The following is a 15,801-nucleotide window of genomic DNA, read 5'->3' as shown; positions in this document are numbered from 1 at the left end:
CACATGTTGGTCTAATAAATCAACACGCGCCTATACCAAATATTTCCTCTTCCGTTAGTTCACATAGGCCTTGTAATAGGACCGCGAGAACCGTGGTTCTTGGTGCTAGACCTTGAAACTACGGAGCAGTTCAAACTGGAGGCTCCACAAATAGTATTATTATTATTAATATCATCTAATACTCCCCATTATCCGTAAGGGTATGGGGTGCTGCTGCTCTTTCAATACAGTGAAAAGCTCATAGGAGGGCTGGCAAACAGTCCTTCCTAGAAGTGAAAAAACCTTGCATCCTCCTCTTCTTGACGACCACTAAGCTGACTAGTGTCCGTACCGTGAAAGCCTGGCATGGAACAGAGCTTGTTATAGAGCTTTTGGTGTCCTATGGTTGCGATTCAACTTCCTCGCCAGTCCGGACTTCACTAGCCCCATTGGCTAACACTTCTCACAACGCATCGCTCCCTCGCTTCCTCTGTCCACCGAAGTGGGAGCTTATCATGCTCTAGTGAAATTCTTTGCTCGAAAGCGTCGTCTGAAGTTCTAAATCTCCCTAAGGCTCCATCCGCAAGTGCTAATGCATGGTGTATGTTCCTGCGAAAATTGGCGTATCGTGGTCCCACATTAGGATGTTAACCCTGATATTTCACAAATTAGTCCAGTTGCTGGAGCCACATGGCCGACACTTTTGGTAGAAAATAAATTGAAGCTAATATAATGTATAATCAGGGCTTTGGTTATTTTCACCCATGTTTGATCGGTATACCACTCAATTCACCAAAGTGCATGATCAGCTCGAAAAAGAACAAGCTATATGCCAATGAAATGCAAAATTGAGTGATTGTCTGAGGAGCATAATTATGCCAAAGAATCAACCGCCCTACGCAAGTTACTACGGCCAAGGTGCAATAACTCAGCTTTCTATAATATAGTGATGCACCTGGGGGATTTAATAGTCCAATTCTCGTGTTATCTAATGAACTATCCTACGTTCTAGTGCGAAAACTGGACAATTAACTTCCGCCCCTTGGGTAAAGAAATAAACTCATGATCCTGCTCAATCCCTTCGTCATCGATAATGGATGTCGTGAAATTCGTGTAAGCTGCCGCCATGACCAGCTTGATTTCTTGTAATGCGAAATTGCTCCCAAGACACACCCTCCCTCCGCTCCCGAACGGAAACCAGAGTCTCCGCATGTCGTGGATTTTACTCTCTTCCGGCTGCAGCCATCGTTTCGGTAGCCATTTCTCGGCATTTGGGTAGACATCCTCAATGCGATGTAGACTGTATGCAGAAGAACCCACTCGGACACCACCGGGAATGCTGCCATAGCCATTGAGTGAAATACCCTCTTCAGTGCTTGGAGTGACTCGGAGAAGCGACTGGGGAGCGGGAGGATAAAGTCGCAAGGTCTCTCGGACCATCGCGTCCAGCAGTGGCAGGGAGTCGATGGCCGATGGGGACGGGAAAGCCGGCAGAGAGCCCTCGGCATTCCGGGTATAGAATGGATATTCTAACGTCGGTGTCAGGGTCAGCAGTTCTTGGCGCAGCTCTTGTTGCAGCTGTGGATGCCGCGACAACTCCCACATCATATAAGTCGAGGTAATCCCTGTTGTTTCATGACCTGCCACCAGGTGATCGAGCAGCTCCGACGCAACGGTCAACTCTAAAGACCGAGGGTTACTCTGCTCTTTTTCCAAAGAAGCGCGCAGTTTGTCATACACCACTGGATTTGTGTCGACGTTGACATCATTCGGCGCATCATTCCCTCCCATCTTGCGGCACAGCGACAGGCACCATCTCTCGACGAACCCCAGGTACCGCTCCTCGCGACTCATATGCTTGAACTTCTCATATTCGTCGAGCCATTGCTGCCACTCCGGCGGATTCAAGACATACATTGTACTATTCCTCGTCCCGAACAAGAACGACGACGTAAAGTCCATCCCGACCGCCTGGAACAGCGGGAGCACATTAATCGCCTCCCCGGTCTTCGCGACCCGACTCAGAATCGGAAACAGCCGCTGCGAAAGCACCATCGCCGAAATATCGCACAGATCCTTTGACTGCTGCAAGAAAGACTTGGAAAAGACCCTGCTCAGCATGCGCTTCCGCTGCCCATGGGCCTTGTTGTCTATCATGCCGACCATGTTATCGGCGTGGAAGTTGACAAACACTTCCTGGTAAAAGGCATCCTTTTCGAAAGCACCGGTGTAGATTGTTCGGAGGCCGTGAAGGGAGTTAACGCTCAGCTCATTTGGCCCAAGGCGCACCACTGCGCCGTGCTTCTGGTGCAGGGCATGAATGGTGCAGACTTTGGTGTTGTCAGCATCCTGTTCGATCCATTTGGATGAGATGGGTGAGGTGAAGTGTGCATTGGGGATCTTGGCGAGTGGAGAGAAAAAGTAAGGCCATACGACACATCTGTACAGGAGGGCGAGAAGAATGCCTGTTGCAAGAGATATCAGGGAAATCATCATGATTGAGGATGTTGACAATCATTCAGTGCTTGAATTTTGCAGAACTCTCGCCCGCACGACAAGAATGGCGATTCTTTCCTGCATCGGCAATATATATATATATTTGGCAGCACCGGCACGGGCGATGGCGGAAAATGGGCCATCCCTGCAACCACCTACTCGTGCCACACCGCCCGAATAATGTAGACGGTAGACCCTGTCATATTAATCCATCTATCATAGCCTATGTAGTTATTTATCTATGCCCCCCCCACAAAAGCATTGTCTCCATTCTCAACAGGTATTCTTTCCATCCTTGGATCATTTTCACCAGTAGGGGCTTGATTGGTTCTAAAACCAGCGCCTCTTCTGACTGCTCGCCGGCGCATGCCTTGATCCTCTTCCCTTCTAGCCTCTATATGAAGGTTGGCATCCTTGACAGATAAAACACCAGTATTTCTAAGACACTGCACTTGCCGGCGACTCTTGGACCTCTTTTGACGCTTAGCAACCAGATGAAAACCATCCAAACCATCCTCATGTTGAGCCCGTAGCTCTGCCTGCACCAGAGATCCCGAGAAAACCCTTTATCCTATTAGTTAGACGAGGGGAAGCATTGTTAACAATATGCTTTATTTCCTCTATAGATCTTTCTGCCTTGCTCTCAAGGGGGTGGAGTGTATTGTTGACCAATTACTATTTTGGGTAGGTGTATTTCGCATTGCATACACGATTATCATGGAGAGAGCGCACTATGACACAGGAAGCGTCACGCAAACAAAGAATCATCCAACATTTTCAATTGCTTTCAAGCTGTGCGGGGGAAGTGGAAAAAATTTTTATGGCTTACGGAGTACATGTTATGGGTTTAAGTGTGACGGCCTGGTCATGTTGGCTGGGTATCACATGAGGTGCAGTTGTTTGCTTTATTGCTTCGTTGATAAATACGGCGTTACCTCCTCTCTTCCTTCTTCATGTTGATTATTCTCGTCGATAGCTACCTAGGTAGAATCCATGAGTTGGATGTTCCATTATCCTAGCAGAGCGCCGTGACATTAAGGACCGTTTCTAGGCGCCCCGGGTGTGCTTATGCGGTATTTTCAGAGACATACCAGAGATAGCTGACAGAAAGAACCGCAGTCCATATATCGGCACCGGAAAAAAAAAAAATTGGACGAGGAAGAATTGGAGGCGGCCTTAATTTCTCGCTTCACTGCCCTAATTGTGAGATAATTTGGCTGTGGCTGTATTGCAAGTCTAGGAAAAGCGCAAAGAATGGGCGCTTGTAAGACCCCATGGGGAAGGTGGAGTTTTGAAAGGCGCTAAGAGAAGATCCCGAGTCACTAACTATATGAATTTCTTGTGATTTCCATATATTTGAATAGCCTAATATAAATCTTAACAATAGTGAACCGGTCCAGATACTTTGTGTTAAAGAAGCGTCATTCTGTATGAGAATACAAATTCGTAGCTCAGTCGTATTTCGCACCTCGGCCGTGGATTATGTTAATGGCTGTTGCATAATGGCGCCGACCACCAAGCGGCGCTGCTGTGTATTCCATATAGAATAAGGATTCTTTAGACCCTCGTATCTCAGCATTTTTATATCGAAACTTGTAAATTTAGGCTTCCTTAAGCTTATCCTTGATCACGTGGCCGGCGTCGTTCGGTTGTTGTGTCAGATAATTTATGACTTCTTCTAGCAAGCTAGCCCTTACCGCCGCCTTACCACTGGGTATGTGTCGACTAACCATTCCTGCCACCCAGTATATGCCCTGCATTTGCATCAAGCATCCAGCTGGGGATGGGCAAATGCTTTTACCGGTGCCGTACGTAGTGGGAGCAATGTAGCAATACATAACTGAGTGGTTCACTCGTTTCGTTTGGTTTTGTTTTCGATAAGTGAGCTTCCTAACAACAGTTTCTTGTATTGTATCGACCCTTTCCCGGTAGTAAAATACTGGGGCCCAGTGAATCGCCTCATGATGACTGCCGATTTCGATTTGAAATCCAATTATATCCAGATAATCAACGGAAAGAGTGCCCCGACCAAAACCACACGCCATGGTTTGAATCCTGCCACTCGATGGGCTCTTCCATTACTGCTTTTGAAACCACACAATCGCTTAGTATACTCTACAAGGTAGCCAACGGTCTTATATAGGATCCTAGATAGCTCCCTTTTGCAAGAATCAGAGACCTCAACCTTATACACCTGATACGTACTTTTGACCCTGAATAAGCTGTGATTCCGACAATATTATGCAGGTCACGGGATTCCCTATGTTTGCTTTGTTGACAGCACACGGGCAGGCAGACAGGGCCCGTAGCCCGCCTGCGGGTTGGGCGAGGCCTAGTCCGGTCATGGCTTAGTTACTAGTTATTTTTGATGTGAATATATATTCGTTTTATCTTTTCACAAGAGAATCAGCCCGTCAGGGCATTCAATGGGGAACAAGCTACTTGAATTTCATTATATCAGTGTGCTTCGTGTAGTGCTATGGCTAGAATTGCAAAACTCTCTTAATTCTACTCTTGCAAGCTCAAGCACCACATCTTCCTACGCTTCGTTAAGAAAGTGGCTATCATTCCAGCTTCGAAGCCTTTCCCAAAGTAATGGGATCATTACACGCAACGCCATTAGACTTCTCAGAATAACCTGTTTTACGACTCGTAAAAAACCAGGCATCTGACCTCGATGCTTTGCCTCGCTGGCGCATCTTTGGGCGTCTGGGGATCGCAAAAGGCTGTATGACCTGCCCCATGGGCGATGCCCGTTGTCCCGGTCATGGTATCGCTTCGTGAGTCAAAACATTTGATGAACATGGCCTCGTCCGGCGTCATGTCTTTTTGGTAGTAGATGCGGTGTTTGTCATTTGGAGCAATAGCATACTGCTCCCCTCTAGCCTCGTAACCGTCAGTCAGGTGTTCAGAGCCAGGCGCTTGGGCCTTGTCTTCTCCTGCTTTGGCGTCCTTTGGATAGAGAAGATCGACTTTGACAAAGTCGGAGGGGGAGATTGTTCGCCAATCAATAACAGCCAAGGGAAAATCTGAGGCGGGATTCTGAATGGGGCGCCAGACATTGACTATTTGATACCGTCCCTTTAACAAGTCCTCTACCTCATTCGCTGGTAGATGGCGACGCACTCGGAGTTCAGCAGCATACGGCGTTTGGTCAACGTGAACCAGTTGGACAGGAGCGCGTGGAGATGTCTTTTCTCTCCGCCTAATCGTGTGATCGAATATGACTACTTTCTTGACACCCAGCAACTTTTCTCGGAGAAGTCCCTCAACTTCGGCGTAGTAGTCTGTCGTCACCCGAGATGTATCGGTAAAATGTTTCTCTTTCGTGGGACTTTTATAGACAGCGAATCCGCTATTATCGGTTGAAAATTTAGCCTCTTGGCCACGGAGATTCTCAACCGGTCGAGTCTTGTCCAAAAGCCTATAGGAGGAACCCGGTCCATCGACTTTATTCCAAGGCTTCTTGAAAGGTTCTGTGGCAATGGGGTCGTACGAGGCAGGGTCAATGTATTTGAGAACCGCGGTCGTCATTTTTCGAATGAGTGGGAAGGAGATTTGCGAAGTGCACGGGCTAGGTCAAAAGAATTTGGCTGAAAGTGTCATTGATATCATGAAAATACCAGTAGGTTGAAAGTGGCACTTGTCTGGAAAAAGCATAGATATAGAGGGTTGTAGTTATACGCATTCACGGGATGATTAGATCAGGAATTTAAGAGATCTCTCCGGGCTATGACACCTTACCCCACAGCTGACAAATGGCAACCATCCAAAATATTGACATACAGAGCAGTTCTAACCCGACGGATCAAACAGTACTGGCTTTTTTACTAATAACCGTGCAGTGCCAGGATGTCTATGCTCCCTCCTGGCCTTTTTTCCCGACTTCTCTTTGGGAAAGAACTATTTATAGTGTAGTACGCTTTAAAGATTTAGGTATCCAGCTGTCTCAAAAAAAATTACATCCTGACTGGATAAACTGCCAGAGCATGAGCGTGGACAATCAATGGAAATAGATTTGGACGGTTACACCTGGACTGTTTGATAATAACCTACAGCTCCATGCGCACTTGTCATAATGATAACAATGATGAAATGAAGAGCCCCATAACTTACCTAGAGGGTAAAACCATCCTCTGCAGGGTGACCTAGGAACAGTAATAGAAAAAAGTCTAAAAACTACAGGTTACACTAGTGATAATGTCGATCTTACTGCCAGCGGACACGAGGAACTAGACCAAGCACATTTTTAGGGTTTCTTTATAGGAAATAGCAAGGAATGTAACAGCTCAGCCCAGCGCCTTCATCAGCAAACATCATCAACACGGCAAACAATACCATGGAAGCAATCAAGACAAAACAAGCTGCTTAGCGAGACCACACACAACCATATGGGACTTCTTCATGTAAATAGACTTGCCTCTTATCTTCTTTTCTTCTCCAGGTCCGATATTCTCGTCGATGGCTACTAGTTGGTTTAGATAGGGATATCAATTCGTTAATATCTTCTAGCTACTGAGCCCGTGAAATAGTTAAGCTCGTTCTATCAATGTATTAAGAGGCTTATCAGTGGGACATCTCCACAAGGCATTCCTAAGAATTCCATGCAGGGATTGTGTTGGCTAGATATTGCATCTTTAGGCCCACCCTGGTGCAAATCCCAATGACCTGCACTACCTTAATGGGATGACAAGTCCAGACAAAATGCCATCCTTTTCCCGCGTGGACCTTCCACTACTCCCATAGAAAATAGACCTACTATGAATTGCGAGATATTCTTTTTATATTACGATTTGGTCTCGATTTGGCCCTGATATGGTGATATAGTGATGTAGTATATATAGACCGCGCAGAAAAGAAAAAAAAGAAAAAGAATCTAAGCATATTCTTTTCAGCTCTCAAGCGAATTTTGCTAGCTAAAAGACTTCTATAACACTACACAATGGCCGACTCGAAGACGGTCTTTCCCCCGCAAGATGAATCTCTTCAGCCAGGTGAATTGACATCTAGACCAACCGGCACCGCACAAGTAGCAGTCAACATGGACGAGTATAAGTCCACCGTCCCTCTGTGGAAGCGAATATGGCAGAATAGCTTGACACAGATGCTCCTTATGAGTATTCAAGCTTTCTGTGGACCAGCTATGGGCGATGCCATCGGTGGTAAGTAATTAATTTTTAATGCAATGATATGACCACTGAATGGCTAACTGAAAATTTTCAGGCCTCGGTGGTGGCGGCCTTGCAACTCCTCAAATATCAAACATTGCGTCCGCGGTCGGATATGCGGCACTAGCTGTCAGTATGTATACAGTCCAACTCCGTTAGAAGTAGTCAGCGTGCTAATGGCGACATGCGCACCAGCCTGCTTCATGGGTGGCCCTATTACCAATAAGCTTGGTACGAAGTGGGCTTTAGTGATTGGATCGATGTCATTCCCCATTCGGGGCTCATCATACTATTGCAACAGCAAGTTTGGAAACCAATGGGTGAGCCAACAAAATTTACACACCAGTGAGATTGAGCTAACATATGTCTGTTTCTTCAGTATCTTATTCTTGGTGGTGCAATTGGTAGTATAGGCGCTGGCTGTTGGTACGTTGCCGAGGCCGGGACTATTCTGACGCTTGCACCTTCGGGAGCTCGTGGGAAGTATTTGGCACTTTGGATTGTATCCCGAAACCTTGGACAGCTAGTTGGGGGTTCAATAAAGTGAGTTGTTGAGAAGTCTCAACGATCGACTCTTCTGATGATATCGTATTTCCTAGTCTATCACAGAACCATGAGGAAAGTGTCAGCAACGGGTTGACAGCTGATACCTACATTCCATTTATTATCATTGAGTGTCTCGCGTCAGTATACCATTGTATTATCACTCTGGCGGGCTCAGGATTCAAGCGTTGACTCAGGCTTTCAGTTTTCCGTTTGCGTTTTTCATTTCTCCCTTGGAACGAGTCGTCCGATCTGACGGCACAAGGGTTGTCATGGCGGAGGCTCTTTCTACTAAGAAGGAGATGAAGCAAATTATCAAGACCTTGACTTCAAAGCTTGTTTTACTGTCTGCTCTCTGGGCAGTATGGTCGTTCTTCTACAGGTACGCTGGATGTCTAGTGCAATTCTCGTCATCTGAATAAGGGCAAAAGAAAAAGAAAAAGAAAAAGAAAAAAAAACAAAACAAAACTAATAAAAGTGAGCAGTGGTAGCTGGTCAACCTATCTAGCAACCTACTTTTCTGTCCGTGCCCGCGCCCTCTCCTCCCTTATCTCGCCATTCTTCTGCATGTGAGTGTAGCATTTTACTTCACAGTCCGTATGAACCTAACATACCTCTCAACAGTGTTGGCTGCTTTGGTCTCGGCTTTATCCTCGATGCAAAGTACCTGAATCAACGTCGTCGCGCTCAATTCGGTCTCTACATTGTTGTTCTCCTGAATGTGGGTGTCTATGTCTGGTCTATTGTTAAGCAAGTCAAGTTCAACCACCATAATCCTGGCCATATTGACTGGGATGATGAACCATATGCTTCATCTTTCTTGCCATATTTCTTTGTACAGACAACTGGTCCATTATCCCAGTCATATATGTATTGGCTGCTGTCGTCTTTCGGCACAAGCGCACAAGGTAGGTGGTCAGCCCACCCAAGCCTGATTAGGAGAAAATAAGGGTTCGCATGCTGACATTCCAAAAGAGAACGTCCGCAATGGCGCGGCGTTTAGATGTATTGAAGCTGTTGGTCAAGCCATTGCCTATGCCATGAACTCTCAGACAAAGAGTAGCCCTCTTGTTGGATTGTGCGTCCTCCAATATTATCTTATATTTTTATTGAGGCATTTAACTGACTATCTGTTCAGCTGTGTGACGTTCGGACTCCTCGGGGCCGCTCTGCTACCCATGATTATACTAGTCAATATGACACCGGAAAAGCCTCTCGCTGATATTGATACCGAACAGCAACAAATAGTCTCTGATGACAAGGGTGGGGCTGCCAATGGCTATGCTAAGCCTAGAATGCAGGAATAATAATGTTCAATGAGCTCAGTTTGACTAATGCCCTGCTAAATGCCAGATTTATTGAATATTGAAGATAGTCTCCGGGGATCAGAGAAGTCTACAAATGTAGAAAATGCACTCCCAGCCTATTACATGTATCTTAATATTTTGCAGTCCGTTTGGCGAACTCTAGTGTTCAAACACAAGCCTGAACGGTCACACTGCCGGTATTGATTTGAGACTAAATGTATGCAGCCCTCGGGCAATGCTACGTGTAATTAAACCCTTTGTTAAGTAAACAATGCATCGAGATGAGTGGGCTTCCAAATGCTAGAGAACCTTTATACAACTCTGGTACTCATCGTCGATGAAAAGTTAGTGTATATCAATTCGGCATAATCAGCGTTGGATTGCGAACCGTAACGACCTGTCATCACAGCAGGTCTCCGTCGCGTTCGAGTAAAACAAAATCAACACCGTGCCGCTTGTAGTTGTGGGACACGGCTCGCAAGTAATAAGACAGATATGTCCTCTTAAGGCTGTCGATAGTTTAGAGCGATGGCGTTTACATCCATTTTAACATTCATACTGCTTGATCAGTTGCTGCACACGCTGCAAAGCATCTAGCTTCGTATAAAAAAGCTCGAACGACTAGACCACTTTAGTCGGTAGGTAGCCTTCCTGAAATTTCTCATTTGGGCTGTCGAGCGACTTTGTGTTGTCGAGTTCCGCAATCGAGATTATCGGACTTGCCTAGATAGACTGACAGTCCAGCGAGAGCCGAGTTTCTCTTAAAACGAATTTTATCTCCATGAGAGCTAGGCTTGCTCCGTTCCCATCAAAAATGTACCGTTCGCTGGGTGGCTTCGCCGTCAGGGCCCTATCGATCACCGCCATGAAGGATTCGGAGACTTAATATGACGTTAAAGAAAGATCTCATTAGGCTGAGCGTTGTGGTTATATAAACCGTCTTTCTAAACGTGGGAATGTTTTCCGGCCTCATGATTGATCTTGTTGTCGTCACGATTTGTATGCAAGATTCTCATCACCCGAATCCTAGTGCCAGACGACTTCGTGTTACTCAACCGCCATGAGTTGCATTATCATGTCTCATGGTCTGGGTACAACCTGTCAAGCTACTATTGTAGACAGGCAACAGAAGTATGGCCTCTGGTTGTCGGATTCTACATTGTAGTCATATAGTAGAGTTCGCTAACACAGATGTAGGACAGGTGACCGGCTATCAGGAAGAAGAACAATAAAGTATCCGTAAATAGATACCTTTAGTGTAGTGTCTTAGATGCTGAGGTAGCAGTGACTGCTCAAAGAATATCAACCCTTCATTTTTTTTCTCCTCTTTATCACCTACCACAATGTATCGCCAATTATTCTATTTTACCATTTTACCCAACAATATCCAGATCAGCTTCGCCAAATCAGTAAAATGGACGAAGCCAGTCAAGCAGAAATCTTCAGAATCCTTCTACATGACACCGAAAGCATACTTGATACAACCATAGACACGCAAGCGGACTCGGATTTTCAGCTAGCCCTGTGTCTCTGGCAGGAAGAAATCGACAACTATACCACTGTTTCGGAAGATCGCAAAGTAGCGGAGCGTGTCGCCACTGCACCTAGACGGGGTAGAGGAAATAGGGCTGCTTTCCGTGGCCGAAACGACGAACCTGCTGTTGCATCCTGGCGTCGTCTAGCAGCAGGACAGGAGGCCGATTTTTTTGGTAATTATCGTTGCGCTTCGTAAGAGATGGCTGCTTTCATTTACTAATATAACTCATGAACAGGATCCGACCAGCTAACCCAGGTTCAAGTTAAAAGCTCCGATAAGAACGTTGTTCCCCAAGAACAACCCGAACTCGAAATCGAACCTAAGCCTGAGCCTGAACCTGAACACTCCAAGTCCGAGCTTCTCGAATGCATCTCGTGCTCAGAGATCGTACCACCAGACACAGCAATTAAAACCCCTTGCTCCCATCACTACTGCCATACATGCGTGATAAAGCTCATTCAACTCTCCTTCGACGACGAATCCGTCTTCCCACCGCAATGTTGCCACACTGAGATTCCCCAGACCCTGCTCCAACCCATCATTGACCCGGTTCCCGATCTCAAACAAAAATCTGAGGACAAATTGACTTACCATAACGATTCATTCCGGACGCACTGCTCCAACTCAACTTGCGCGCGGTATCTCGGTCCCAACACAGAGTCACCGGGCACAAATATACGATACTGTGTGAGTTGCTTGCGCTGGACGTGCATGACGTGCCAAAAGACCCATTTTCCGTGGCTGGGGTGCCAGTTTGACGACGAGGACGCCTTGCAGTGGATGAAAAAATTGAAATTGCAGCAGTGCTGTCAGTGCGAATATTGGGTCGAGCTTGAGGCAGGCTGCAACCACATTGTGTAGGTTATTCGTACTTACCCATTCCCCATTATGGATTTTGTGCTAATTGGAATTGATTCCTTTACAATGACAGTTGCCGCTGCGGGAACGGGTTCTGTTACGAGTGCGGTGCGACGTGGAAGAGTTGTAATTGCGAGTTGCATCGCTATTTTGGCCGTGCTTAGAACTATCTCAGTACTAATCAAAATCGTTACAAGTCAATTAGCGATACTTATGACAGAATATCATTCACTATGTGCTGGTATATTGGGGTAGACCCCTTTGAAATGCTGGGCAGCGAAGGGTTGACCCTTGAGATACTTTGTCGCCTTTTCGCTATTCTATGCTATTCTCTCTCTAGATGACCAGAAATCTAGCGGTGAAGACGTTGGCAGATACTATGATGTTTTGGGTGGGGGGGATGTTCATCAAGATTTAAAGCAACAGTAAAGGGCAAGGCGAGACGGACGAGAACTATTGATTTACAGAATCAGCTCAATGCGTTACGGAAAGTGTTAGTGCAGTTATCTGAATAGTGTACATGTACTTTGTATAAACACTTGTATATACAATCAGAATCCCAATGGATCCACCTGTCCCAAGAACGCAGCATTCCCTTCTCCCCGTAGCAAAGCATCGATATCAACCCGTCCAGATGTCAAATACTTTTCACTAACACCCACATTCACCCTCTGCGAGAGCAAACTCTTCAATTCCGCTCGCAGTCCCGCCATCTCAGCCTTGGTAATATTTCCCACCTCTTTCTCGCGCTGGTGACGACCGCGGCCACGGCCACGGCCACGACCTGCACCCTTATCGAATTCCTCGCTGTCATATTCGACGCCAAGGTCTTCTGCCGCGTTGCGTAGCCAATTATCTTCCGAAGACACCTTCTCCTTGGCGATTTGAGAATCAATGATACGAGCAGCGATGCTGATGCGTGGTTTCACGCGGTTGACAATTCGGCGGTCGAGCTCGAGTGATTCAAGTGGGAGACGTTTGGGTGGCTGGCCGTTCTTCTGGGCCATATTCGTATGTACCTTTGCTGCGAGACGGACAACACCAACCATTTCTTCCGGACCGCAAATGATAACACTCTTACCAGCTGCGCCGGCACGGGCTGTACGACCGGATCGGTGGACGTAGGCGTCTGCTGTGCGAGGGGCATGGTAGTGGACGACGAAGTCGATACCCTTGATATCGAGACCACGGGAGGCGACGTCGGTTGCTACTAGAATCGAGCTGGGGTCGGCAGAAGGAGAGGAGAATCGCTCAACAGAGCGGAGACGGGCCTTTTGCGCCATGGAGGAGTGGAGGGCGAGGGCTGGAAGTTGGAGGGCTTGGAGGAATTGAGTGAGTCGGCGGACGGCAGAGATGGAGTTTGTGAAGACCAAGGTACGGTGCTTGGGATGGTATAGGAGGAGTGTGTAAAGGTAGAGATCCTTCTCCATCGGTCCACATTCGACAATACCCTCCTTGAGATTCTCGGCCATCTGCGAGACAGGGTTCACGTCAATGAATTTGGGTTTCTCTTCGCGGAATTGAAGCTTCTTCAGGAGGTATTCCATCGACTCTTTCTTGTCCATCAGATCGTCTCCTCTCCACTGTCCTTTTCCTGATAGCTTCTGCTGTAGATCTTTGTGGAATGTAGCGGAGAAAACCAGAGTTTGTCTCTCTGCCATCGGATTGGTCTTTCCCTCATCAGACTCTTTGTCTTCGACTTCCGGCACGTCCCATGTCTCCACGCGCTCCAAAGCGTCCAGGACTTCTCCCAACTCCTTGAAGTGACCTTGACTGAGCAGTCTATCGGCTTCATCAACAACCAGGAACTTTATCTTCTGCATTTTCTGAATCAAGCCTTGTCCCGTGCTGAGAATCTCCCACACTCTACCAGGCGTACCGATGACGATATCAGCACCGGACAGTAAACGTTGCTGCTTCTGCATCGACAGACCACCAGTTAAAAGAGCTATTCTGGGTTCAGCACCAGGTGTGAGCGAGGCCAGTTGACTGATATGTTTCGACAGCTGATGCGCTAATTCTCTGGTAGGAGACATAATGAGTGCAATCGGATGAGTTGTCTTCTCAGACTTCTCACCAGACTTCTTTTTCAAGTTCTTCCGCATCCGCTCCAGGTAATGTTCAAGTATCGGAATTCCAAATGCCAATGTCTTTCCAGATCCCGTAGACGCCTTTCCGACAACATCATGACCGTCTAGGATTTGAGGTATACAGTTTTCTTGGACCGATGTTGGGTTCCCAAACTTCATTTTCGAGAGTCCAGTGAGAATTTCTGGCGCCAGGCCGAGAGATTCCCAGGCCGAGACATCCACACCATCATCCTCCTTTTCCTCTTCTAAAGCTGCGAAGGAGAGCCCTGGCTTAATGTCGTTGTTCTGTTGGTTCTTCGCGTTCTTTTCCTTTTGATCCTTTTTTGCGGGTTTCTCTTTCTGTTCCTTCTTGTCCTTCTTCCCATCCCTTTTATCATTCCTATTTTCCTTCTTCAGCTCTTTCTTTGATCCCTGGTCCTTGCTTTCCTTCTCTTCGGGGCTTTCCTCCTCGTCCGCAGGAGTCGAATTGTCATTCGGTGTCTCGGCCTCGCCATCGCTAAATCCATCCCAGTCGTCGAAATTGGTTTCCTCTGGCGCTTTCTTTTTCAATATCGATTCTTTTTTCGTACCAGGTTTGGCCTAATTACTGTCAGCTTCTTTCGCGCCCCCAACCTTCCGAAAGACAACAACCATACCTTAAATCGAACTTCTCCATTGCCATCCGGTCGCACAATATCAATACCATCAATCTCTTCCAGACCAAAAAATCCACCAGCATCCTCAATGCGATCCGGGAGAGGGACGCCCTTCCAGTTCAAGTCCTCGAGGCCGACGTAGCCGTCCCAGGAATCATTCTTGTTCGTCGTATTGCCGGCCTTCTTCTTCTTGTTTGCTTGGGCATTAGGCCCTTTGGAGTCGCGTTGTCGCTTTTGGCCCATGATTGTAACTCGAATTTCTTTTCTTTCTGTTGCTATGCTTTAGTGATCGCAGACAATTTTTCCTAGGCCGTTCGCAAAAAAAAAAAAAGCGGCAGAAAAACCACACCGCCTATGGTCCGATCTTATCGATGTCCAAAAATGGAAGCGCACGTGACTTTCTATACATAAACGTACTTGTAGCTATTTCTTGGTCAGTACCGTACTCATTGCCTAAAACGAAATAAACATGTCTGAGACCTACGATGGCATTTTTTAAATCTTATATAAGAGCCGCAATAAGAGCAAGACAATCCAAACTTTCGTCCACTAGCATCTATAATTTTATACGAATGTTCTTGCCAATAACCCTAGTGAACTTGTTCGAAAAGAGATTGGGCCTGTGAGATTGTGCAACTACAGCCCAGAGAGCTCAAAGGATAATCCTCAATGAGAGTTCTAATATCGTATTATGAACTTGTCTTGGACGTCCCATCCCATTTTTTTGTTGCGCTTGCTAACTGGGTTTCCTTAATACTAGCTAGTATAGACGAGACCATGGACATACAGAGCAATGTGACAGGAATATATTGAAGCCAAAGGGAAGCTTTGGGAGAGATCCCGAAAGGCTGAAGGGACCTGGTAGGAATGAATGTGCTCAGAACCCATGAAATTGTTAGACCTAACCACATCAGTCTCACGTGACTATGCGGGGATTTTGGTGTGTGTTGTTAGTTGGATGAATTGGGTGCCTATCGGCTAAGGCTAGCTATATGTCTACCGGGCAGAAAGCGAGGGCGGTCAAGCACGTGACCCGATGGGTACTAACACCCCCCCTCGCACGAGCTGGAGCCCGGAAGTAGAAGAGCTCTAAATACATAGAAAACGCATACAAAACAAAGCAGATGTACAGGCAAACTGGGGTTCAACAGCAAAAAGACAGTATAGAACAAATAGAATAGTGCGAGA

The 15,801-nt window shown here is 46.7% G+C and overlaps 5 protein-coding genes across 5 annotated transcripts; 1 reads left to right on the top strand and 4 right to left on the bottom strand.

Moving 5' to 3' along the window:
* Window positions 1-900: 900 nt before the first annotated feature.
* EURHEDRAFT_412325 (cytochrome P450) lies at window positions 901-2,590 on the bottom strand. Its single transcript, XM_040781878.1, has one exon. It carries the CDS (start codon window positions 2,473-2,475, stop codon window positions 988-990), a length of 1,488 nt encoding a protein of 495 aa, XP_040638709.1. The 5' UTR covers window positions 2,476-2,590; the 3' UTR covers window positions 901-987.
* A 2,313-nt stretch (window positions 2,591-4,903) lies between these two features.
* EURHEDRAFT_412324 (uncharacterized protein) lies at window positions 4,904-6,159 on the bottom strand. The gene has a single exon (XM_040781877.1). The coding sequence runs from the start codon at window positions 6,007-6,009 to the stop codon at window positions 5,119-5,121; it is 891 nt and encodes a 296-aa protein (XP_040638708.1). The 5' UTR covers window positions 6,010-6,159; the 3' UTR covers window positions 4,904-5,118.
* Window positions 6,160-7,516: 1,357 nt separating this feature from the next.
* Window positions 7,517-9,493, top strand: EURHEDRAFT_515354 (MFS general substrate transporter; the record flags this gene model as incomplete). The annotated part of the gene is made up of 10 exons (XM_040786366.1): window positions 7,517-7,637; window positions 7,699-7,776; window positions 7,839-7,963; window positions 8,023-8,186; window positions 8,243-8,326; window positions 8,392-8,568; window positions 8,672-8,755; window positions 8,811-9,094; window positions 9,162-9,264; window positions 9,325-9,493. The coding sequence occupies 10 exons, from the start codon at window positions 7,517-7,519 to the stop codon at window positions 9,491-9,493; spliced, it is 1,389 nt and encodes a 462-aa protein (XP_040638707.1).
* Window positions 9,494-12,367: 2,874 nt separating this feature from the next.
* Window positions 12,368-14,885, bottom strand: mak5 (ATP-dependent RNA helicase MAK5). Its single transcript, XM_040787168.1, has 2 exons — window positions 14,614-14,885; window positions 12,368-14,557 (listed from the first exon to the last, which is right to left on the bottom strand). The coding sequence occupies exons 1-2, from the start codon at window positions 14,854-14,856 to the stop codon at window positions 12,440-12,442; spliced, it is 2,361 nt and encodes a 786-aa protein (XP_040638706.1). The 5' UTR covers window positions 14,857-14,885; the 3' UTR covers window positions 12,368-12,439.
* A 385-nt stretch (window positions 14,886-15,270) lies between these two features.
* Window positions 15,271-15,613, bottom strand: EURHEDRAFT_61015 (uncharacterized protein). Its single transcript, XM_040787598.1, has one exon. It carries the CDS (start codon window positions 15,522-15,524, stop codon window positions 15,303-15,305), a length of 222 nt encoding a protein of 73 aa, XP_040638705.1. The 5' UTR covers window positions 15,525-15,613; the 3' UTR covers window positions 15,271-15,302.
* Window positions 15,614-15,801: the final 188 nt, after the last annotated feature.

This window comes from Aspergillus ruber, assembly GCF_000600275.1.
Source record: "Aspergillus ruber CBS 135680 unplaced genomic scaffold scaffold00013, whole genome shotgun sequence".
In the NCBI taxonomy this organism is placed as follows: domain Eukaryota; kingdom Fungi; phylum Ascomycota; class Eurotiomycetes; order Eurotiales; family Aspergillaceae; genus Aspergillus; species Aspergillus ruber.
Note: the sequence above shows the minus strand (reverse complement) of the source record. Positions and strands in the feature narration are given on the sequence as shown.